This window comes from Hakea prostrata, chromosome 8 (assembly GCF_041222555.1).
Source record: "Hakea prostrata isolate BN-2017 chromosome 8, UWA_Hpros_2, whole genome shotgun sequence".
Lineage (NCBI taxonomy): Eukaryota > Viridiplantae > Streptophyta > Magnoliopsida > Proteales > Proteaceae > Hakea > Hakea prostrata.
The window spans coordinates 41,758,844-41,782,644 of record NC_142607.1 but is presented as its reverse complement, the minus strand read 5'-3'; the positions used below and the strand labels follow the sequence as shown (position 1 = coordinate 41,782,644).

General features: G+C 35.7%; 3 protein-coding genes across 3 annotated transcripts; all 3 read left to right on the top strand.

Annotated features, from left to right (window-relative positions):
- The first annotated feature begins 1,751 nt into the window (after window positions 1-1,751).
- On the top strand, window positions 1,752-5,206 carry LOC149007954 (transcription termination factor MTERF8, chloroplastic-like). Its single transcript, XM_089166618.1, has 2 exons — window positions 1,752-3,237; window positions 3,622-5,206. Exon 1 carries the CDS (start codon window positions 2,067-2,069, stop codon window positions 3,204-3,206), a length of 1,140 nt encoding a protein of 379 aa, XP_089022744.1. The 5' UTR covers window positions 1,752-2,066; the 3' UTR covers window positions 3,207-3,237; window positions 3,622-5,206.
- Window positions 5,207-8,323: 3,117 nt separating this feature from the next.
- Window positions 8,324-9,530, top strand: LOC149007953 (uncharacterized). The gene has a single exon (XM_089167182.1). It carries the CDS (start codon window positions 8,394-8,396, stop codon window positions 9,528-9,530), a length of 1,137 nt encoding a protein of 378 aa, XP_089023308.1. The 5' UTR covers window positions 8,324-8,393.
- A 7,044-nt stretch (window positions 9,531-16,574) lies between these two features.
- Window positions 16,575-17,887, top strand: LOC149007952 (transcription termination factor MTERF8, chloroplastic-like). Its single transcript, XM_089166616.1, has one exon. It carries the CDS (start codon window positions 16,606-16,608, stop codon window positions 17,719-17,721), a length of 1,116 nt encoding a protein of 371 aa, XP_089022742.1. The 5' UTR covers window positions 16,575-16,605; the 3' UTR covers window positions 17,722-17,887.
- The last annotated feature ends 5,914 nt before the right edge of the window (window positions 17,888-23,801 follow it).

Sequence of the window (23,801 nt, the reverse complement as noted above, 5' to 3'; positions counted from 1 at the left end):
TCTTAAAATTTCTCTCAATTTCGTCTTCTTCTTTTTTTTTAAGCTTAATTTTAAGGATTTATTACATTCAATTCCTAATTGGATTTTAATTTGAACCATTGGATTGTCTCAATCTTAAATGCAAATAAAGGGAATTGCAGGGGATGAGAATTGTAAAGAATGTGAACCCCTTTGGGTGGCAAGAAGGGGTTCTAATCTCCTGCGGCCCAAAACTCAGCAGCCATCCAACGGCTGCTCTGGATGGCCGCCACATGTCAATAGGTAAAATCTTAGCCACTGAATTTTTTAATGCTTATTTCTCAACGAATCGTTAACCGAGCTTTTGCTTTCCTGTTGTCAAGTCTCATCTTGTATGGAAGAAGAGGTGGAATGATATTATTTTAATTCATCCAACTTTCTCTTCAAGTTGCCAAGGTAATCGGTGGAGTATTGATTTGAAGATTACACAGTTCAAACCCCTTCTTGTTGCAATTCAAATATGTGAGAGACATTTTATGCTACCCATACATAGAGTTTAGTGTGGAGTGTTTAAGGGCCTGTTTGGTTACATGAGTCTAGAGATTTCAAATATCTAGAGATTTCAAATCTATAGATTTCAAATTTGTGGAGTTATAATTTATAAAATTAGATGTTTGGTTGTGGAATGAAATCTGTGGATTCATCCTAAAAAACTATTTGATCGATGTGATTTTTGTAAATGTGCAAATGTATAGCTTTTTTGAAATCTCTGGATTTCACCCCTTACCCATAAATCTACAGATTCACATTTTTAGTGTAAAAAGGTGAATCTCTAGATTTCATGAATCTAGAGATTTTTACAACCAAACGGGTATAATCTCGATTCATTAATCCAGCCGGAGATTTGAAATCTCTGGATTCATGTAACCAAACAGCCCTAACAGTTTCAGGAGTAAGCAAAAATTTTGTATAAAGACTCCATAAAATTCAAAATCTAGGTCATCACTATGTTATCATTGGCTTGCTAATAGGGGTGCAAGTTTGGCCCTATGGCCCTAGCCCACCCTAAGCCCGCTCAGAACCAAATAGGGTTTGGGCTCAAGATTTTGGCCTTGATTTTAGCCCTAATTCTAGCCCTAATTTTGTTCCTAGTGTTTGATCTCAATGAATTATGAACATGGACAATGAGATGGCCAATCGGGGCTAGAGACAGGGCAATTAGGGCCAATCAGGGCTAGGGATAGGGCCAATTAGGGCGGAAATGAGTTTGGCTTGGCTCTATAGGGCTTAGGATCACGGATAATAATCATTGGCCCTAAATTAGGGTTAAGACATGAATGGGCTTAGATTAAAATATATAAGGCTAGGCTTGGGATTGCAAAAGTCAGCTCAGCCCGACCCCTGTTGCAATCCTACTTGCCATTCCTCGAACTTAGAATTTTCTGTTTAGTGAGGGGGTTTGATGGTGCTATTAATATGACCAACTTTCGATCTATCTCCAAAGTAGCAATGTTACTACTTTAACCCATTACTAGAAATTTCAAAAATTAAAAACATAGTAGTGAGGCAAGTATGTCTCAATAATAACAACTCTTGAGGCCATGACGGAGAAAAGCAACTCTCATAAATAGTAATTTCTCCTGTATTTTGGTGCTTAGTAGTTAGTATCACGTTTTCTCTTATTTTATTTATTTATTATTATTATTATTATTATTATTTTGATAGAAAGGTCTTCTCTTATTTAACTAACTGCCACTATAATGCAAACCTTGGTATATGAATGAACCAATGTCTTAGATGATCCAGAGTCATATGGCTGAGATGGTACAGTGCCATGCCAAGAAGATCTGAAATAAAAAGGCGCGAATTCCTTGCACGAGGCTCCTTAGGGTTTGTTACCTAGCTCAACTCCTCCTATATAAAAACAGTGTAGAGCGGATTGGATTTCGTTTTGACTTTAAGCATCATCCGGTCCAAGGTTGATCGCCCGTCATCGGTTTCGTTTCTCAGCTTCAACCCTGCTCACCATCTGATGGAGAAGACGAGATAAGATTGGGTAATCCACGACTTGGAGCCCTTGTAAGTCATTCTACTTTAATACTCGCAGAATGTTTAGCTTGTTTAGCACAAAAATTCTTCATAAAAAGTCGTTTGGTGATTCATCAACTACTCTCTCTTATATTTGGAATTCATTTCTTAGATTTACTTCGAATGCCGTAGAAAAACCTTGTTCCACGGTAGATTACCTCATAAAAAGATGTGGGTTAACCCCAGAATCTGCAATTAAAGCTTCCCAAAGGATTGATATCAAATCCACTAAGAAAGCAGATGCAGTTCTCGCCATTCTCGATACCTATGGATTACCCAAACCCTGTATCTCAAATCTGATCAGAAAAGACCCAACTGTACTCTCAGTGAATCTTAACAAGTTATTGGGAAAAATGGGAACTTTGTCTAATCTTGGGATTGCTGGCCCCGACCTTGCAAGGATCTTATGCAGATTCCCAGACATACTGGCCGGGGCCAGGTTGGAGCGGCAAATTCTTCCTTGTATTCACTTGATTAAGAATTTTCTTCACAATGATAAGAATGTTGTTGTGGCCTTGAGTCGGTTGAGATGGATTGCGGGTTGTCAAAAAATAATGGAGCCTAATATTGAGATCTTGCGAAATCAGGGTGTGCTGGATGCTGGAATTTCGAAACTACTTAAACGACGGCCTCAGTTACTTACTTGGAAACAACCTCAATTTGTTGGGATTCTCCTGCAAACCAAGGAAATGGGGTTTGACCCCTCGAGTTTAATGTTCATCCAGGCCGTCTGCACACTGTCATGTATGAAAAATGCTACGTTTGAAATGAAACTGAAGGTTTTTAGGAGTTTTGGATGGTCGGAAGATGAGATTCTTTGCATGTTTAGGAAACAAGCCCATTGTTTTGCTTGCTCAGCAGAAGTTCTGAAGACACGATTGGATTTCTTCATGAACAAATTGAATTGGACTGCAGCACAAATTACCAAGAACCCAGTCCTTTTGCTTTTTAGTTTGGAGAAGAGAACTTTTCCAAGGTATTCTATTATTCAAATTCTTCTCTCCCAGGGTTTAATGAAGAAACAAAGTATTAGTACTGCACTGACAGTGACTGAAGATAAGTTCTTGGAAAACTTTGTTCGAAAGCATCATCAGGAGCTACCTCAGCTGTTAAAGGAGTACAAAGATAACATGGGATCACTTAAGAAATGTGAACCGTGACTTGCAGAATATGTCCCTAATAATTCGGCAGGTATTTGCATCTTTATACTTGACTATATTTGTCCTTTTAAGCATCTAGGTTAGCTTACTTGCTTTTGTTGTCAAGTGACACTGACTCTAATTTGATATTTAGGCTCCGATTTGTTTCCATGTGAAAATTTGCACGTAAAACTTTCATTTGGAAAGCTTTACAGTTGCATTATTAATGTAGAAGTGATCCATCAGCAACTGTCACTTGTATTAGATCATTCTTGAGAACGATACATCGGTCTCATGAAAAATTTTATATACTTGAAAAAACAAGTAGTGAAAATTTGAATTTCAGGAATCTTTTCTTAAAATGACGGGTTTCTTGCATGTTATGGTAGGTGTGAACATAGTTGATTGAGGTCTCTTGAATTTCAATTTTGGACAGGTGCATCTTTGGTGTTACTTGACATGATTCGGGAAAAGGAATGTGTAAGTTCTCACAGATCATACCATTGATAGAAACCAGCTTATGCAAAATCTGTATCTGCTTTGATTGCCCAGTGATGGCCACCTGATGTTTTGCTGCATATATTGGCAATTCTTATCTCTTTCTCCTTGGTGGGATAGATACATTTGACTTCCCAGATCTGGTGGTATCTTCTCTGTGGCTTCAGCATGTCATCTGGCTACTGGGGGCTCCTACAGTCCTATGTCCTCCTAATCCACTGTGGCCCAAGCTCTGGCGTTTTCCTATGACACAGAACTTCTGATCTATAATTGGAAGATCCTACACAACTAATTACCTGCAGCTGACCTTATACAAAGAGGGGCTTTCTATTACATCTCACTGCAAATGATGCGGCTTGGTTGCTTGGATCTCTATAACATCTGCCTTCATTGTCCACATTGAACCCAAGTCTGGACTCAAGCAGGTTTTGCTCCCTTTCCGTCAGCCACTCACTTCTTTCCTCTTTGCTGAATAAATTAGTTTTCAATGAATTAAAATTCATTACCAAAGGAAAGAAAGAGAAGTTACAAGGCTCTAACATTGAGGTCTTTTAAGATACTGAAATAGCTACAGAATATAAGCTACAGCCTTGAAGGACTTGCATTTCCTTGTTATGTCATTTAAAGTTGGTTGTTGCAAAAAGCAGTCGAGTGACAAGGATCTAACATTGAGATCTTTGAAGATACTGAAATAGCTGTAGAATATAAGCTACAGCCTTGGAAGGACTTGTTTTTCCTTATTATGTCATTTAAAGTAAGTTGGTCCTTTCCAAAAGCAGTCAAGTTGTATTAGAAGCAGTAGGAAGTGTTAAGCTGAGAGTCATCTTCCATAGTTCTTAGAAGGGCAATGGAGGTAGTTCATGTGATTCACCCTATCATGCTAGGAAACTCCACCTCTACTTGATCGAATAAACTGTGAAGATAGCAGTATTACCTTTTCACTAAACCAAGGAAACCTCTACAGCCTAAACCAGAGATTACTGTGGTCAAAATTTTTTTGTTCATAGCGGTGAACTCTCTATCAAGAGCTTATGAAATACCCATATTAAGCAGAAGGTTTTTAGTCACATCTTTCCTCTCATTTCGTTTTCTTTTCTTGATTGAATTGGAAAGAACTAGCTAGCAGGAGCAGGTAAGATATTGGTGAGTTGAGGTAATTAAGTTGTCATTTTTGAGGTTTCGCTTGCTAACACATTCTTTTTTCTTTCTTTTTTTCGCTGGGTAGAACTTGCTAACACATTAACCTTGTGTGTTTGAAGTTCCAAGTTCTGTCTATCTCACACTTTCTCTGATATAAAACCAGGTCTCACCAATGCAAACATTTTCAAAACAGATCTGCGCAGCTCCTAGTTGCTTTGGCTTTCCAACCTTTTATCATTTACTCAACGTTTGAGCTTTTCCTTTTGTTTAAGATGGATGGAAGTTTACTGATGAGGGATATAAGTTATATAACTAATGTTTTAAGTTTGATAGCGTTAAGGGTTAGGCATGAGGTTGTTCAAAGCATTACATCTGAGTATCTAGTTTGGAATACTTAGACCGTTGCGTCGAGTTAGTTTTTTTTTTTCTTTCTTCTTTCTTCCTTTTCTATTTTAATGGTGAATTGGACTTTTCCATAATGCTTATTACCCTGTTGGTTCATAAGTAATTCTATGGTCTATTTTAGAATATAAGTTGGGTATATTTCAAATATTTCAGCAGATTTTTCATTTCTCCTAACTATAATTTTGTTTGGAATCCCGTCTAGGATCTATTTGCAATTTAATGCCTACTATGTTTCAAAATCACTAAACCCCTCTTCTCTATGATTGTTTGGGACTTTTTTTTTCTTTTTCTTTTATATTGGGTAAAAATTGTTTGGGACTTCGTTAGATTGTTAGATTAGATAACTCAGGTTGGCATTAATATTAGTGGTTGCTGAGGAAGTGGTGCTGAAAATTTCTTTGAACTAATAAATTTAATAGTTTAAAAGAATTTACAACCTCGAGAGGGTCTAGGTTGCAATGATGGAGACAAGGAGACACTGGTGCTCTTTGGAACTAGAGAGAGAAAGTGGAGGAAGATGTTGCAGGGTTTGAGGGAGGATGAGAGACTCAATTCGATGGTTTGGGTTCATGTGTTTTTTGTTCTTGGTTAGCAGTTCAAGTATTTGTTTAAATAGTTAAGTTTCATATTACTTTTTTTCAAGTTTGTCATATAACGATTTGGATTTAACTAGAGTCTTGATCATCTCCTCTGATGGGAACCACAGAGTGTTCGACCCAGTCCACATGGCTTGGGGGTCTCCGTTGTCCCCCCCGGTCTAAAGATGCATATACATGGATCCGGGGACCCGGTGTTCCCATCGGTGATGGGTCCCACTTTTTTAAAATAAAATTTATTCTTTTTCACTAGTGGGCCCCATGTATTTGTGGTTATAAAGTTGTCGAGGGAGCACAGGCATAGAGAAGAGATGATCCACACTCATTTATCTATAAGGGTAGCAGCGTCCATCTAACGGCTTTACAGATAAGATGCTAAGAGTCCATGGACAGGGAAGACCTTGAGGCCACATGTGATTTTGTTAACAAAACCATTTTCTCTAATTGGCTAACATGAATTTATGGAAACTTCATTCCTCAATCCTTGTACATAGACACTAGACACTCATTTCCAATGCTCCATGTGTCGGATTGCGCCCTTTCGTGTCTTCCATAATAGGATTGTTGGCGCTTTTTTTGGTAAAAAATTTATATATCGAGAGGATAAATGGAGGTCTACAGAAATAAAGTTATTCAGCGCAATGAGTGGAAAATGGCCAAACAGTTCGAAACCTCCCTCTGCCAACTAGGGCTTCTTGGTGTCCACTATAGGATCGTGGGTCCTATTAACAAAAGAAAAAACACAACCCTCAAAAACAAAGGACAGATGAAAAATATTTCGAGTCACGGTCGTTATACAACACAGGGCGGGAGAGGGGAGGGGAGATCTTTTCCACACAACAATTGAACAGCCCCATATATTATCAGTTTCGAAGATGACACACCTCATATCCTCCAAGGCTGCATAAAGCATAGCTGACCTTAACGCGGGAGATTGACCCACGAGCACCGAGCCAAACCGAGTCGAATCGAACACAGCTAGCAAAATCAACCCCAAATGATCGATGGCTACCAAACCCAGGCCACATCGCCTTCATCTGCATATGAAGCATCGGCATTAAACTTGATCCACCCTACCAGCGGCTTAAGAGAGTCACCCTCAGGCCTCAACCTTCCACTGCAACACCTTTTTTTTGAGTAGAAAATTAATTAAGTTTAGCAGCTTTGCGAGATACTTTAGCAACAACCTGCCTTGGGCCCTAATCACGCCTCTTAAAAAGCGGATTCAGATCTTTTGAAAGAAATCTGCCGCCCATGGGCGGAGGTCTTCCCCTTTCAATGGGTGTCAATTCAATTATGGAATTTGATGTCCAGTTACGGAAATTCGTAATTCTGAAGGAAATCTGTTTACTCCCCAGAAGAAAATGAACGGAAGAAAGTTGGGGTTTTTACGGCAGGTGAGTAATTTCCGACAAAGGAAGTGGGGGATGATTTTTTTGCTAGCACGACGAAGGAAGGAGACGAGTGAAGGAAAAATCTCTTCACCCACAAAAAGGTTGGAAAAATCTCTCCACCAACAATTGTAGGAAGGAGTGACTGAAATCGGATAAGAAACAAAGGATAATTTAATAAAATGGTATTTAGGAGGGTATTTAGGTCATTTTATGTTAAAATTTAATAATTAAGATTAACTGAATCTGTTATGGGTGATTGTGTGAATGACTAATAGTCTACTAATACTAGACACCTTGAGTTTAACTTGCCCTTCCTTTTAACTTCCTTTACAATTGTTGTTCATTCAAGCTTGGTCCCACAACTACATCCTCAAGGCGCTTTTTATATAATTAATATAGGCAGGGCTTCGCCCTTAGCCCCGAGGGGATTCGAACTCTGACCTCCTACGTGGAAGCGTTAGGCTTTGCCAATTGATCCACCCCTTGGAGTTTTAGCATTTTTTTTTTGTACAAATGCGCTTTTTACATATAGGGATAGGGATATTACATAATGCCGCTGGTAGGAGTTGAACACATGCCCTCTCCACTGAGAAGCAAGCTCCTAACCATCCTACTACTCCATTGTTATCTATAAATATAACTTATCGGAATTGTTTCGTAGTTGTAAAGGATAAGTCTCTGAATTTAAATTCAAATCCAACATAACTATCGATTGATCTTACCTTCAACTGATCAAGAAGAGTTTGACTTATAGTTAAAGTATCAACAAGTTGTAGAGTTTGAATGTAAACAAGTTGGATCGATACTATTTGAATTTGAACTAAAACTTGTTTACATTCTCAACAACTTGTTGATACTTTAATTATAATTCAAATCCTTCTTGATCAGTTGGAGATAAGATCAATGTTGGATTTGAATTTGAATTTGAATTTGAATTCAGAGACTTATTCTTTACAATAATTGAGTCACAATAACAAACCTGGAAGGTTCATCCTTACTCTTTGCCAGGGGCACACATTCCCAACGTTTCTTATTGCTTTTAGTAGAAAATTCAAATCCGGTAGGTTTACATTATTTTCTTTCCTCTTGGTTGAGAAGACGAGAAGTGATTCGGAAGTCTATGCTTTGGAACTGTTCGATCCAGCACCTTCGTAAGTCCTTAACACTCTCCCAGAATGTTTAGCTTCGGTAGCAGAAAACTTGTTAATATAAATTCGTTTGATCATTCAACGACATGTTTCCTTCGCTTTCGAGATTCATCTATTAGGTTTATTTCAAATGCCACAGAAGAGCAGTCTCTCATCGTAGATTACCTCATAAAACGATGTGGGTTAACCCAAGAATCTGCTCTTAAAACATCCAAAAAGATCAGAATGATATCCACCACAAAAGCTGACTCAGTTCTTGCCCTTTTCACCAGATACGGATTACCCAAACCCTGCATCTCAAAGCTTATCAGTGCCCAGCCAAGATTTCTCTCTGGTGACCCCAGTAATTATGAACCTAAGATTCAGTATTTCTTAAATATGGGGATTTCGGTACCCGATCTTGCAAGGTTCTTCTCCAGGGACCCAAACACACTAGCGAGTTCAAGCTTGAAAAACCGAGTTATTCCTTCCATGGAGTTTCTTAAGAGTCTCTTCAAAGACGGTAAAGATGTTGTTTTGGTCTTGAGTCGATTGAGATGGAATACAGGGTTTAAAAGGGTGATGGAACCCAATATTGAGTTCTTGCGATACCAGGGAGTGCCGGAACATGTCATTATGAGAATGCTTAAATTGTGCCCTCAAGTCCTTACTTGGAAGCAATCTCTGCTTAATGAAGCTGTCCTGAAAGCCAAGGAAATTGGGTTTGACCCCACGAGTTTGATGTTTGTCCATGCCATGAGAACGCTGTTACAGATGAATGGTAAGATTGATGCAAGGAAAGAGGTTTTTAGGAGTTTTGGGTGGTCCGAGAATGAAATTTTATGCATGTTCAGAAAACAACCTTATTGTTTGACTCGCTCAGAGGAAATTCTTAGGATACGTTTGGATTTCTTCATGAATAAACTGGGTTTGACTACAGCACAAATTATCACAAACCCAGTTATTTTGCTTCTTAGCATGGAGAAGAGAACCATTCCTAGGTGTTCTGTTATTCAAGTTCTTCTCTCCCAAGGCTTGATGAAGAGAAAAAGCATTTGTAATGCACTGACGTTGAATGAAGACAGGTTTTTGGAAAGGTTTGTTAAGAAGCACAATCAAGAGTTACCTCAACTGTTAAAAGAGTACAAATGTAACATGGATTGCCTCGGTTACTGGGACTTGTGATTTGCAGACTTTGTTTTCACAATTTTGACCTATATTGGCATTTTTGTACTTTATTATACTTGATCATGTAACACTAGGATACTTTCATGCTTTATTTGTATACAAATAAGTTCCTTCAATTGACATTGTCTCCGATTTTGTCCATGTTAACTTTAAGGGATAATTATTGTTGCCCCTGTAGTTTGATTTTATTACTAATAAACCTTGTTCCTTACGAAATATTATTGTCCCCCTTCTTTATAACAGTGTTAAATTGCCGTTAAGTTTATATATGTAATGTCTAATTTGCCCTTCATTAAAATTAAAAAATCAAAAACGATGCTACCTCTTTATAAACCGTTTGTCAATTTCCTAACTTCATTTATTTTGATTAATGTGGGCATCCAATCCGTTTGGTTTCCTTCAAAACTTCATCTTTTTGAATTAAAGATGCGTTTGTTTCCCCCTTCTAACTTCTTTATTTTGAATTAATAAATGAACAAAATCCAAATCCAAATCCAATTTGGTTTCCCTCTCTTTACTTCTTTGTTTTTGAAACAATTTTGGTGATATTCGTTTCCTTTGGTTGTTTGATTTTCCTTCCTTTTCGATTTCTATTTGAGTTTTATTTAATCATTATTTCCTTATTTTGTGGTCTTTTTTTTTAGAATAAAACAGATTATAGTTATTTTTTTTGTCCACAGTTAATTAAGGGTACTACTGTAACTTGACAAAAGGGTAAATAAATAAAGAGATAAGTATAAAGGTATTTTGGGGTTTTTGAGAAAATATAAAGATGCCAAATTATCAGTTAACTAACGGTAGGGGGCAATAGTAATTATAGACAAAGTTGAAGGTTGGATTAGTAATTTTGAAAAGTACAAGGAATATGATAGTAATAAAATCAAAGTACAGAAGGCCAATAGTAATTATCCCTAATTTTTAATTATAAAACTTTACATGGTAGTCTTGAAAACTTTTCAATGTTTGTTCAGAAGCAATGATATGCTGTAATATATCATTGTAAGATTTTGCATGCTTGTTTGCCATCAATTTAGCCTTGTTTAAATGCCCAAAATTTAGTTTGGGTCAAAGGAAAACTAACACCGTTAAGTTATTTAATTTCATTGGTTAAATGACCAAAATACCCTAATATAAAATTTAAAAAAAATAAAAATACTAATATACCGTTGTTTCTCATACCATACACAACCCTAAGTGGGTCTCTCTTTACCCATCTTCTTCTTTCCCCAGCCAAAAATCACCCACAAAAAAAAAGAAAAATCCAACACCCTGTACTGATCTCCACAATCTATACTTGCAGGGTAACTGGTTCTTGGTGAGATCCCGGAATTTTTATTTGGTCTTCATAATCTTGTTCATCTCAATCTTGCTAATAATAATATCTCCAGCGAGATATCGCCTGAGTTTTAACAACTTCACTATGTCGGAACTCTTTATTAATACAATCAGCTCACTGGTTTGATTCCTGATTTACTGAAGCTTGTGAATCTTGAGCAGTTTAATGTTTCGTATAATTGCTTGAATGCATTCCTAGGGAAGGCCACTCAATTTACCGACCAAAAACCCAAGTAAATTAAGAACCCTGTAATTGTCACTCTCGACTTCTCCCTCTTCCTCTTTCTCGCCTGAAAACGTCAGCTTCTTCTCTCCCTCTTTCTCTCTCAATCATGCTCAGGCGCTTTCTCTCTCTGGTTTGGTTCTTTTGCCCTCCTAATCTTCCTGAACAGATGAATTTCTTGCTGTCTGCTTCTCTACTTGTTGATCGAAGCTCCCAATGTCTCATAATCAGCAGGGTTTTCCTCTTTTCTCAGTCAGGTGTGGTCCCTTGCCTTCCATGTGTGTCTTTGAATGCTTGTTTGTTTTGCATAGGATCATAATGTCCTTATATGACTAAGGCAGTTATAAGATATAAGATATGTTACTGATATCTGATATTTGATGTGTAAAAGGTTCTCAGTCAAGACAAGACATCCATGCTTTATAGTCTTGTATTTGGGGACGGAGTAGTCAATGATGCAACCTCTATTGTACTTTTCAATCCAGTTCAAAAGCTTGATCACAGCAATTTCAATGCTTTCCTTGCCTTGAAATTTTTTGGAACCTTCCTCTACCTCTTCTACACAGGTACCGCACTTGGCACAGCATCAAGTTTTAGTTCTTTGGTTGTTTATGTACAACCACATGGATCACTGTAAGCATGTTGGACATATGAAGTGTATGATCACCTTGACCGATATGAAGAAAACTGCTTCATTGTGGTGGATTTTGTAGTGGTTGTTCTTAGAGTTTTCCATTGTACTTTCTTTTAAAATTACTAATTGCATCTTACTTTTTGTTGGAATTATTCATCTTCAAATGATTTGAAGTAAGATTTTGCAACCAGTGCCTAACTTTTCTATCATGTTTAAGTTGATGCCAACCTCAAATTTAAAACTGCAAAATCTTTCACCTATCTTTTTTTTAGAATCTCAATCAGTCTTATTTCTCTTGCCCCAGCTCAGACTACTACTTGATTTGTAATCCCAGCATTACCCTTCTTCTGTTCTATTTTCTTTTCTTTGCTCCTTTTTAACCATTATTTTGTAAATCTGGAGAATACATCTGTTGTATTAGTAATGATTTTAATGTTGCAGTTTTCTAATTAAGATTAAAAATTCATATAAGTAAGGCTCTTACCAGCTTAAACTTGTATAGCTTAATCAGGGGCGGACCCAGGATGAAATATTGGGGGGACCGAAGAACGAAAGCCAGATAACCTTCCAGAAACACTAATGCTTTTTTGTCACACATATTATGTGGGTCCATAAGATCATTTGAAGTCCCACCTCTAAATTATTTTATTATATTAAGGAATAGACCCACATATATTTTGTGGGCCCTACACATATTTGAAGAAAAAAAAGTAAATTAATGAAAATGATTTTTTTTTCCGACAAAATATAGGTAAAATTAAAGCAACAATATATAAAAAATATATACACATGACTTCAACCCTAAAAAGTTAGATGCAAGAAAATATTTTCTTTAGTAGGAGATGTAAACCAAAATTTTTTTTAGGTAAAAGATGCAAACCGATGGTAATTAGTTACCTACTAACTATAGATATTTTATTCACAATTCAAAATCAGATAACAAAAATTGCAGAAGAAATAAAGAAACATAGAATATAAAATCAAATAAAAGAATAAAAAAATGAGAAAAAGAGAAACGATAAATAAATTGAGAAAAAGAAAGAGTACCTAATTGTGGAGTAGATTTTTTTTCCAAATTTTCTTAACCCACGCTTATAAAGCGATGAGAATAAATAGAAAGAAAGAAAAGGAAGAAAATAAATAAGAAGAAAAGAGGAGAGAGGATATAGAAAAGAATAAATAGGGATTGAAGAGTTACTTTCTAATTATGAATGACATTTTGATTTTTGAATACTTAATAAGATGTTTTTTCAAAAATTTCCTTTAACCAAGTTTATAGAAACAGAAGAGAATAAATATGAAGAAAAAATAAGAGAGAATAGTGAGGAGAATAAATAGGGATTGAGGAATTAGTTTTTAATTAGGAATGACATATGCGCCCATTATTTTATCTTTAAAAATTGTTCTCCAAATAGCGACATTTCACATAAAAGAAGAGAAAAAAGTGGAAAAAACAAGAGAATTTATATAAAAAATTTAAAAATCCGGGGGGCCAATGTCCCCCCTCGGCCCCTTCGTAGGTCCGCCCCTGAGCTTAATGCCCTGGGGGTTGATTTTCAAGTTTCCTCTGCTTCATAAAATTGATATTCTTTGTTCCAACTTTCTGTTATGAGTGTTGAAATAACATTCATATTTTTCTCCTTTTGGGTCTTATCAGTGCCTACATTATAAAAACATTTTACTTTGGTAGGTTTGATACTTCGATTAAAAACTTCAGCTTTGCTACATTCGAAGTTCTTTTTTGTGTTGGTTCTACTCCATTTAGGCATATCTGTGTCTTATTCAAGGATCATACTGCTTTAATTTTCAAAGTTGCTTCCATATCTAGTGGATAGTTTTAGCTCTACCTGTAAGTACATATCAATATATCATACATGATTCATGATGTGTAAATCTCAGTTAATACAGAAATTACTTGTGGTTCAAACTGCAGCATTAACATGTAGAAGGAAGAAATATTTGTGAGAACAGTGGCTTTAAGTGCAAGAGACAGCTGTTGGGAGGGCAAAAGCTGTTGATGAGCAAGTATTTCTACAGCCCGTGGTGGTCTGTCTGCTGGTTCCAGGTGTGTTTGGCCCGTGAGCTCTCCATGGCTCCTGGATTTGTTATCCCAAGAGTTTGGCGTGTGTAACCGTTCTGCTGTTGAATAAGGTGCGGTTTACTAAAAAAAAAAGTATTACTACAACCTGTGAATGGTGAACCTGTGCCTGATGCCTACATAATGCAACACTTAAGTAGAGTGGTAGAAGTAAGAGGAGCAAGGATTAGGACACCAATTATGAATTTCTGAGGCAAATATTGCTTGATTATGGGAAAAGGAGACATTAACATTCATTAAAGAGCATTGGTTGTAGTTTATTATTATTATTTATTTATTTTGAGTCTTATAATAGCTTAGAAGTTGGTTATGTTCTTAATGGTTTAAAAAAAAAAAGAATGAAATCTTTACAACAAAGCATCAGAGTTATTTTATGAGTGACATATCCATGAAATGATGGATTGAAGAAATAAATCTAGCTTTGGGTGCATATAATTATATTGCTTTTAGCTCAAATTGTAGAAGAGCGCATTAATTTTTGTGAAGTGAGACTAATTATTTGAAATCCCACCCTCAATATCAACAATTAGGGTCTTGCTTGGTTTTGCAATGAAGTAATATGTGGGTCTCATTTCAGATGAATTTCAGATGAGAAAAGAAAAAATTACAAAAGTCCCACTTTCAAGTCCAAAAAGTGAGGGAAAATTCATAAATAAGGTGATTTATAATTTTTTTTTACATCACAATTCTACGTTAACTTTAAATTCATGTATGACATAAAAGGGAAAAAAAAATTCTTCATTTTCCTTCCTTTCACTTCTTCATTATCCGTGCAACTAAACATGCTCTTTAACTTCCTTTCTTGAAACAAAAGGCTAGATGAAAAAGTTAAAAGGTTTTTTTAAAGGGGATAATTATTGTTGTCCTCCTGTACTATAACTTAATTACTAAAAGGACACTGTTTTTTATGAAATTATTGTTGTCTCTCAATTCTAATAGTGTTAAGAGATCATTAATCACAGGGGGTGGTGGTCTAGTGGTCTCAATTTCACTCCCAAATGGTTTGGTAAATCTCATGTCCTAGGTTTTAAACCGGCTTCTGTGGACTATACTAGACCTTCCGTGGTGCTTTGCTTACGGGGCCAGTGCTTACGCTATTACATCCTCTCTTTTGTTTACCAAAAAAAAAAAGTCAAAATACAATTATCATTTATGGAGTTGTATTCTTATTGTTTTGAATTTCAAAAACATATTATCTAAATTATTTTTTTCTAAGAAAAGAAACTTCTTAACATTGATAATGCCAAATTAGATAGTAAATAAATAAAAATCTAATGGAAGTGAAAATTTCTTAAAATTGTTAAATCAAATTGAAAAGTAAATAACAAAAACCTAAAAATAACACTAAATTAAAAAGTAAATATAACAAAATTTAAAAAGTAAGGAACTACCAAATTAAGGTTAATTTTTTTTCTAATTACTATGGTAATGATGTAATTTAATATAAAGTATAAACAAGTAAAATAAATCTTAGGGTTATTTTGAGATTTAAATAAATAAAAATTGCCACATCATCATATAACTAATGAAATTTAACGATAAGGGGGAAATAATAATTACACGTAAAATCTAAAGTTGAATTAGCAATTTAAAAAAATATATGAGATAAATTAGTAATTAAGTTATAATATAGGGAAACAATAGTAATTATATTTTTTTAAATATTGATGTGACATGTTATTTTTCTTGTTTTATCAATTTTTAAAATTTTATTAAATAAATTGAATTTTGTAAACAATATACAATTAAAATTAGGACTTGCTACAGTGAGTGTGAAAGAGTGTTGCGCTCAATTGGCTGGAGTGATTCAGATCAAGCAGGCCTGTTTAAAGAAGGATATGCTATCAAGATGCCTCTAAGCCATGTAGTAAAGACGAAATTCACGCAATCAAAGAAGGCGTGAGGTAACGTTGGATATGGAAGCATGACCACTCCAAATTGAATGAGATTCACTAAGGGCTTGTTACAACTCCGATTCTTCCCTGTCCTTTCCTGTGGAGATTTCTCTAGATTCACATGTTTTCGTTGGTTGTGGCCGTGTTAGATTCTTTTTAAACGTATCGGTTTTGGGTGGGTGAAATCCGTTTCCCCCCTTCGTGTTCATTTGCCATTTCTTTTTTTTGGATTTATTTCATTTTTTGCTCGTTATTTTGCTGACTCTGTTTGGTCTATAGTTTGATTCTTTTCTATGGTCCAGAATTGAAAACCGGAGATTTCAAAAGCTATACATTTGTCATTCACAAAATCCGTTGATCAAATGTTTTTAGGATGATCCAGTTTCATTCCACAACCAAACACTTAATTTTATAAATTATGACTCCATAGATTTGGTCTATGTTGAATCTCCATCTTGCCCAAAGCTGGCCATAAGGTTATTCGACCCATGTGTTGTGAAAAAAAGAAGAAAAAAAAAATTAGGAATTAATAAAGTTTTTTTCACAAAATCCTTTTATTTCTTTTTTATCCCTTCGACCCACCACACATCTGGGTTTGTGTATTTTTCTCACTCCACCTGCAAACAAACGGTGCCTAACGTAATTCCTGCTCGGAATCGTCTTTGTAGTTGCTCATAACAGCGCATTATGGAAGCTTCATCCTTCAACCCTTCTACAGGAACGCACATTCCCAACGCTTATTATTGCATCCAGTAGAAAATTCAAATCCCCTAGGTTTAGATTTTCCGCCCTCTTGGTCTGACGGAGAAGACGCGAAGTGATTGGGAAGTCGATGCTTGGAAACTGTTCGATCCTACACCCTTGTAAGTACTTAACACTCTCCCAGAATGTTTAGCTTCTGCAGCAGAAAACTTGTTAATATAAAGTGGTCAGCTAATTCATCCACATGTTTCCTTCGCATTCGAGATTCATCTGTTAGCTTTATTTCAAATGCCACAGAACAACGGTCTCTCACGGTAGATTACCTCATAAAAAGATGTGGGTTAACCCAAGAATCTGCTCTTAAATCATCCGAAAAGTTCAATATGAAATCCACCACAAAAGCTGACTCAGTTCTTGCCCTCTTCACCAGCTACGGATTACCCAAACCCTGCATAGCAAAGCTTATCAGTAGCCGTCCAAGATTACTCTCGGGGAACCCTAAAAATTATGAATCTAAGATTCAGTATCTCTTAAATATGGGGATTTCTGTCCCCAATCTTGCGAGTTTCTTCTCCAAGGACCCAAACACACTAGCAGGTGCAAGCTTGAGAAACCAAATTATTCCTTCCATGGAGTTCCTTCAGAGTTTCTTCAAAGACAGTAAAGATGTTGTTTTGGTCTTTAGTCGGTTGAGGTGGAATACAGGGCTTAAAAGGGTGATGGAACCCAATATTGAGTTGTTGCGACACCAGGGGGTGCCGGAACGTGTCATTCTGAGAATACTTAAATTGTGCCCTCAGGTGCTTACTTTGAAGCAACCTCAGTTTAATGAGGCTATCCTGAAAGCCAAGGAAATTGGATTTGACCCCACAAGTTTGATGTTTGTCCATGCCATGCGCACGCTATTACAGATGAACAATAAGGTTGAAGCAAGGAAGGAGGTTTTTAGGAGTTTTGGGTGGTCCGAGGATGAGATTTTATGCATGTTCAGAAAACAACCTTATTGTTTGACTCGCTCAGAGGAAGTTCTTAGGATACGATTGGATTTCTTCATGAACAAACTGGGTTTGACTGCAGCAGAAATTATCACAAACCCAGTTGTTTTGCTTCTTAGCATGGAGAAGAGAACCATTCCTAGGTGTTCTGTTATGCAAGTTCTTCTCTCCAAGGGGTTGATGAAGAAAAAAAGCATTTGTAATGCACTGACATTGAATGATAACAGATTTGTGGAAAATTTTGTTAAGAAATACCATCAGGAGCTACCTCAACTGTTAAAGGAGTACAAATGTAACATGGATTGACTTGGTTACTGGGATTGGTGATTTGCAGACTTTGTTTTTACAATTTTGACCTATATTGCATTTTTGTACTTGATTATACTTAGTCATGTAACAGTAGGTTATTTTCTTGCTTTGTTTGTCTACAAATAAGTTTCTTCAATTGGCATTGGCTTTGTTTTTGTCCATTTTAATTTTAATTGTAAAACTTTACATGGTAGTTTTGAAAACTTTTCAATGCTAAGCAGTGATATGCCGTAATATATCATTGTAAGATTTTGCAGTGCTTGTTTGCCATCAATGTAGCCTTGCATAATTATTTAAAAATTAAGAAACTTTTACCTTTGAGTCACTTATTTTGGACCTAAACTTTTGTTCCCTCCCTAAATGCCCAAACTTACATTTGGGTCATAAGGGAAACTAACACCATTAAGCCCAGTTAACCTCATTGGTGTAATGATCAAAATACCCTCATGGAGATAAAATTACTAATATACCCTTGTTTTTCATATCATACACAATCCCCTTGAGTTGGTAAAGGGATTCCCCCTCTACCCATCTTCTTCCTTCCCCTGCCGGAAATCCCCCATCAAAAAAAAAAGAAAAAAGAATTTCCAGTGCCCTATACTGATCTCCACAACCTATACTTGCAGGGTAACCAGTTCTCTGGTGAGACTCTTTTGTTCAGTCTTCATAATCCTGTGTGTCTCAATCTCGCTAAGAATGACTTTTCCGGTGAGATGTCGCCTTTGTTTAACAACCTCACTAGGTCAGGAACTCTTTATTTGGAATACAATCAGCTCACTGGTTTGATTCCTGATTTACCAAAGCTTGTGAATCTTGAGCAGTTTAATGTTTCATATAATCACTTGAATGCGTTCTTGGGGAATCCTCTTTGTCTTTAGGGCCCCTCAATTTACTAACCAAAAACCCAAGTAAATTAAGAACCTTATAATTGTCACTCTTGACTCTCAACTACTCTCTCTTCCATTTTCTCTCTTGGGATCGTCAGCTTCTTCTCTCTCTCTCTCTCTCTTTCTCTATGGTTTGCTTCTTTTGCCCTCCTAATCTTCCTGAATGGAGGAATTTCTCGCTGTCTGCTTCTGCCCTAGTTTGATCGAAGCTCCTGTTGTCTCATAATCAGCAAAGTTTTCCTCTTTTCTCAGTCAGGTATGGTCTCTTGCCTCTACAGTTGTTGGATCACCTAAAATCTTAGATTTCAGAGATAGTGTTATGCTGATTTTACTTTCTTTTTTTTTTCTTTTTTTTTTTTTGGGGGTGGGGGGAGGGGTTTCAAGGAACAGAATCCCTTTGCAGATGTAGTGTTTGTTCCCATGTATTAATTGGGTTCTGGTGAATTAATGATTTCATATGCAGTAATTTGTGTTTAATGCTCAAGGTGAGGATACTGGAGATGTAATGGACTTCCTTCCTTTTTTAGGGTGTACCAGATACTGCCTAAGGAGCTTGTGAATTATTAGCTTATTTGGCATCCATTCTAGTGAGGATCTGTGGAAGTGTACTATCTCTTGCAGTGTGTTGATAATTTGTAAGGAATGATTATATTTGATATCTGTCACTTTATGCCTATTATCTGTGCAGATATTTGGTCCATAGATGTTGAGACATTGGTATGCATCCAGGCCCGTCCAACACCTTGAATTGCCTAGACGCTTGACAACTATCACTGGGGTTTCTTTACCATTGTGTTAAATGAATTTTGCAGTGCCAATCACCTTGCTACAGAACTTTTTTCCCCCGCTGTACTGCACATCTTGCAAATTTCATACTTGCAGAGTGCTTTCTGCGCGTTTTTCATATACATGATTGATATGGTTGCATAAACCCCTGCTTTCAGTAAAATTTGCTTTGTGTTGGTTAGATTAAAGGGGTAGTTTTGGTGGATCATATTTTTCTTTCGGTTGTTCTCTAATACTTCTCTTTTCCATGTGTGTGTTTGTTGTGGGTTTGAATGCTTTTTTGTTTTGCATAGGGTCATAATGTCCTTATATGACTAAGGCAGTTATAAGATATGTTACTTATATCTGATCTTTAATGTGTAAAAGGTTCTCAGTCAAGACAAGACATCCGTGCTTTATAGTCTTGTATTTGGGGAGGGAGTAGTCAATGATGCAACCTTGGTTGTACTTTTTAATGCAGTTCAAAAGCTTGATCACAGCAATTTCAATGCTTTCCTTCCCTTGAAACTTTTTGGAACCTTCCTCTACCTCTTCTCCACAGGTACCGCACTTGGCATAGCAGTAAGTTTTAGTTCTTTGGTTGGTTATTTACAACCAGATCAAGCACTGTAAGCATGTTGGATATATGAAGTGTATGGTCAATTCAGACCATGTAAGCCATGACCAAATATGAAGAAAACTGCTTCATTGTGGTGGATTTTGATATTAATCTTCAAGATATTTGAAGTAGCGGTTGTTCTTAGAGTTTTCAGTTTTCCATTGTACTTTCTTTTAAAATTACTTACATCTTGCTTCTTGTTGTAATTGTTCATCTTCAAATGATTTGAAGAAAAACTTGCAACCAGTGCCTAACTTTTCTATGATGTTTAAGTTGATGCCAACTTCATTTAAAATGCAAAATCTTTCGCCCATCTCTTTTAGGATTTCAATCAGTCTTTTTTCTCTTTCCCCAGCTCAGACTGCTACTTAATTTGTAATCCCAGCGTTAACCTTCTCCTGTTCTATTTTCTTTTCTTTGCCCCTTTTTTTAGCCATTATTTTTTAAATCTGTCGGATATATCTGTTGTATTAGTAATGATTATAATGTTGCAGTTTTCTAAGAGTAGAAAATCATAAAAGTAAACTTCTTACTAGCTTAAACTTGTACAACCTAATGCTTGGGGGTTGATTTTCAAGTTTCCTCTGCTAATAAAATTGAGATTCCTTGTTCCAACTTTCTGTTATAAGTATTGAAATAACAAAAAAATTTCCTTTTTCTTTTTGGGTCTTATCAGTGCCTACATTATAAAAACATTATACTTTGGAAGGTTTGATGCTTTGATTGAAAAACTTCAGCTTTACATTCTTGTGTTGGTTCTACTCCATTTAGACTTATCTGTGGCTTATTCAAGCATCATACTGCTTTAATTTTCAAAGTTGCTTCCATATCTATTGGATAGTTTTAGCTCTAAAGTACACATCACACATCAGTCATGGTGTGTAAATCTCAGTAACACACCTCTCTTGTTATTTAAGGAAGAAATGGTTGCCTCGGCTGTTTGATCCTCATAATACAGAAATTACTTTTGGTTCAAACTGCTGTTCTACTAACATGTAGATGGAAGAAATTTGTATGAGAACAATGGCTTTAAGTGCAAAAGATGGCTGATTTGGAGGGTTAAAGCTGTTGATGAACAATTGTTTCTACAGCCCGTAAATAGTGAACCTGTGCCTGATGCCCAGATGCTGCAACACTTTTTAGTGGAGTGGGAGAAGCAAGAGAAGGAGCAAGGATTAGAACAACAATTATGAATTTATGAGGCAAATGTTGCTTGATTATGGAAGAAGGAGATGTTAACATTCATATGAGCATTGGTTTCTTCTTCTTCTTCTTGTTTATTTTGAGAAAGAAGTTGGATTATGTTCTTAATTTGGGTTTGAATATTTTCACCTTTTGTTTGTCATATATGTAATAAAACCATGAAGTCGATTTGTGTTTGTAACTGCTACCCAAAAAAAGAAAGATTATCTTTAGAACAAAGCATCAAATTTATTTTAAGGGTGACATACTTTTCTTAAAAATGCTAGATTGAAGGAATAAATCTAGCTGTGGGTGCATGTAATTAGGGCTCAAATTGTGGAGGGGTATAGGAAATTACCTGATTAGTTGCTTTTAGGTTTTCTTTTATAAAAATAGCTATTCAATGTGTCACTTAACAAAATTAATCAAAACTGGATTTGTATTTACAAAACTAGCCAAAATATTGATTTTTCACATTTTTGGACATTTTTACCCCTAAAAATGTTCACATTGAGTGAGAAAATAACTATCGTCATTATTTTTTCATACCCTTTGGACATTTTTACCCTTTGTTGGTATGGTCAATTTTAGGGTTTCGACCAAAGAGGTGAAAAAAAAAATACTATTTTGGTTAGTTTTGTAAATGCAAACTCAATTTTAACTAGTTTTGTAAAGTGAAATATTGAGTGGCTATTTTTATAAGGAGAAACCTAAAAGCAGCTAATCATGTAATTTTTCCTATAAATTTTTGTGTGAGTGAGACAAAGGATCCGTTTGATAACTCACCAAGTGTTTCTGCTTTAAAAGACATTAGAAACAGTTTTAAGTGTTTATGGAATGTAAAATATATTTTTAGGTATTTGATAAAACTTATTTCTAGAAATAGAAAATTTTTCATTGTAATAGAATTTTTATGAAAATTTTCATTGTCATGTTTAACGTGTCAAATTTCATAAATACCCATTCTAAAAGTGTCTAACTCAAACACAACTCTTCCTCTGTCTCGATGAGTTTCTAGAAGCAAAAAGTTTCATGTTGCAAAAATTATGTTTAAACGAAATAGTTTTATCAAATGGTTTTCTTAGAAAATGTTCTTTGGTGGATTATCAAATGAATTGTTACTAGCTGAAATCCCAATATCAAAGATTAGGGTGATGTTTGGTTTTGCAATGAATATAACACGAATGTCTCATTTGAATGAACCTCAAATCCAAAAAGGAAAAAAATACAAAAACCCATTGTCCATGTCTAAAATTCAAATAATAAATTTATAATTAAAATAGAATCATTTATAAATAATTTAGAGGTGGGACCTTCAAGGGTAAAGGGCCCAGATGTGTGGCAACAACATATGCTCCCACAAGAGGTAGCCCACGGCCGCCCAAAGACCGATCCCCTAAAAGATGGGATTTGCACTAACAGTTTGGGGGATGGATAGATTTAAAAAAGGCTGTAGCTTCACAACACTATAACTGTGTCCTAAATTCATTGCATGGCTTGACGTTTTTTTTTTTTTTGATCACCCATCCTTGTATGGGTAATGGGTTACTTGAGGAAGATTAAAGTTGGGTCGTTGAATTTAATAAAAACTAAGTGTTGGAACAATATTTGAGGAGGGTAGGATTAGGTAGATTAAGAATTTGACCTTTGTAATAGGATGGGTTACGATTTTTTTAATTACTTATTCTGAGATAGATGAGAGGAATTAACTTTGGTGGTGGTGGAGGAGATTGAAACGTGCCTTTCGTTTATTTAATTTTTTCTTTGTAAATAGTTTTTATTATCGGTTTTTGGTGAAGTATTGTTTTGTATTAAAATTTAATAGATTAATTGTTTTTTGTTTTTTGTGGGGGTTTTTTTACTTGTGTATGGGGGTATAATATATCCTCTTTTGTTTTCTTTTTGTTTGGTGGTTTTTAATTTTCATTGTAATGATTTTATTTTTTGTTAGTTCGGTTTGATCATTAGGTCTAACCAAAACTTTTTATCTCGATGGTTTTTAGAATTTCATGTTACAATTAGTTACTGTTTATCAAATGGTTTTCTAGACATTCATTGGTGGTTATCAATATCATTACTAGCTAATCCCACTCCAATATCAGTTGGGTGTGTTTGGTTTGAATGATATACACGGTCTCATTTAAATGAACCCGATCCAAAAGGAAAAAATACAAAAGTCCCATTGTCAATGTCTAAAATTCAAATAATAAATTTATAATTAAAATAGGGTCATTTATAAATAAAAATTATATTAATTTTACATAATTTTTCCATCAACCAAACAACTTTGTAAAATTAATTTTATAACCTAAATTCCAATCATTTCCCTTCCATTTCTCACATTGGCTGGTCAGAATTACTCTTTTTTTTTTTTTTTTGGCCAAACACAGAAAATGCATTCAAAGAAACAAGTTTGGGGAAATCCTCCCAGCAGGAACATAGTACAAAGGATCAAGACCTCTAGGTGGTTGCATCCACCAAACTTTAAACATGCCTAAACAACGGGCACCCCTAGCCAAGAAATCCGCCTCAGTATTCTCTGTTCTAGAAATATACAAGACAACACAGTGGTCAAACCTCAACAAAGAGGTCTTAATAAGCTGAAGTAAGTTGAGAACAATACC

What these genes read in the sequence shown, in the direction of transcription:
- LOC149007954 (XM_089166618.1), top strand. Translation starts at nt 2,067, where the DNA reads ATGTTTAGCTTGTTTAGCACAAAAATTCTTCATAAAAAGTCGTTTGGT.
- LOC149007953 (XM_089167182.1), top strand. Translation starts at nt 8,394, where the DNA reads ATGTTTAGCTTCGGTAGCAGAAAACTTGTTAATATAAATTCGTTTGAT.
- LOC149007952 (XM_089166616.1), top strand. Translation starts at nt 16,606, where the DNA reads ATGTTTAGCTTCTGCAGCAGAAAACTTGTTAATATAAAGTGGTCAGCT.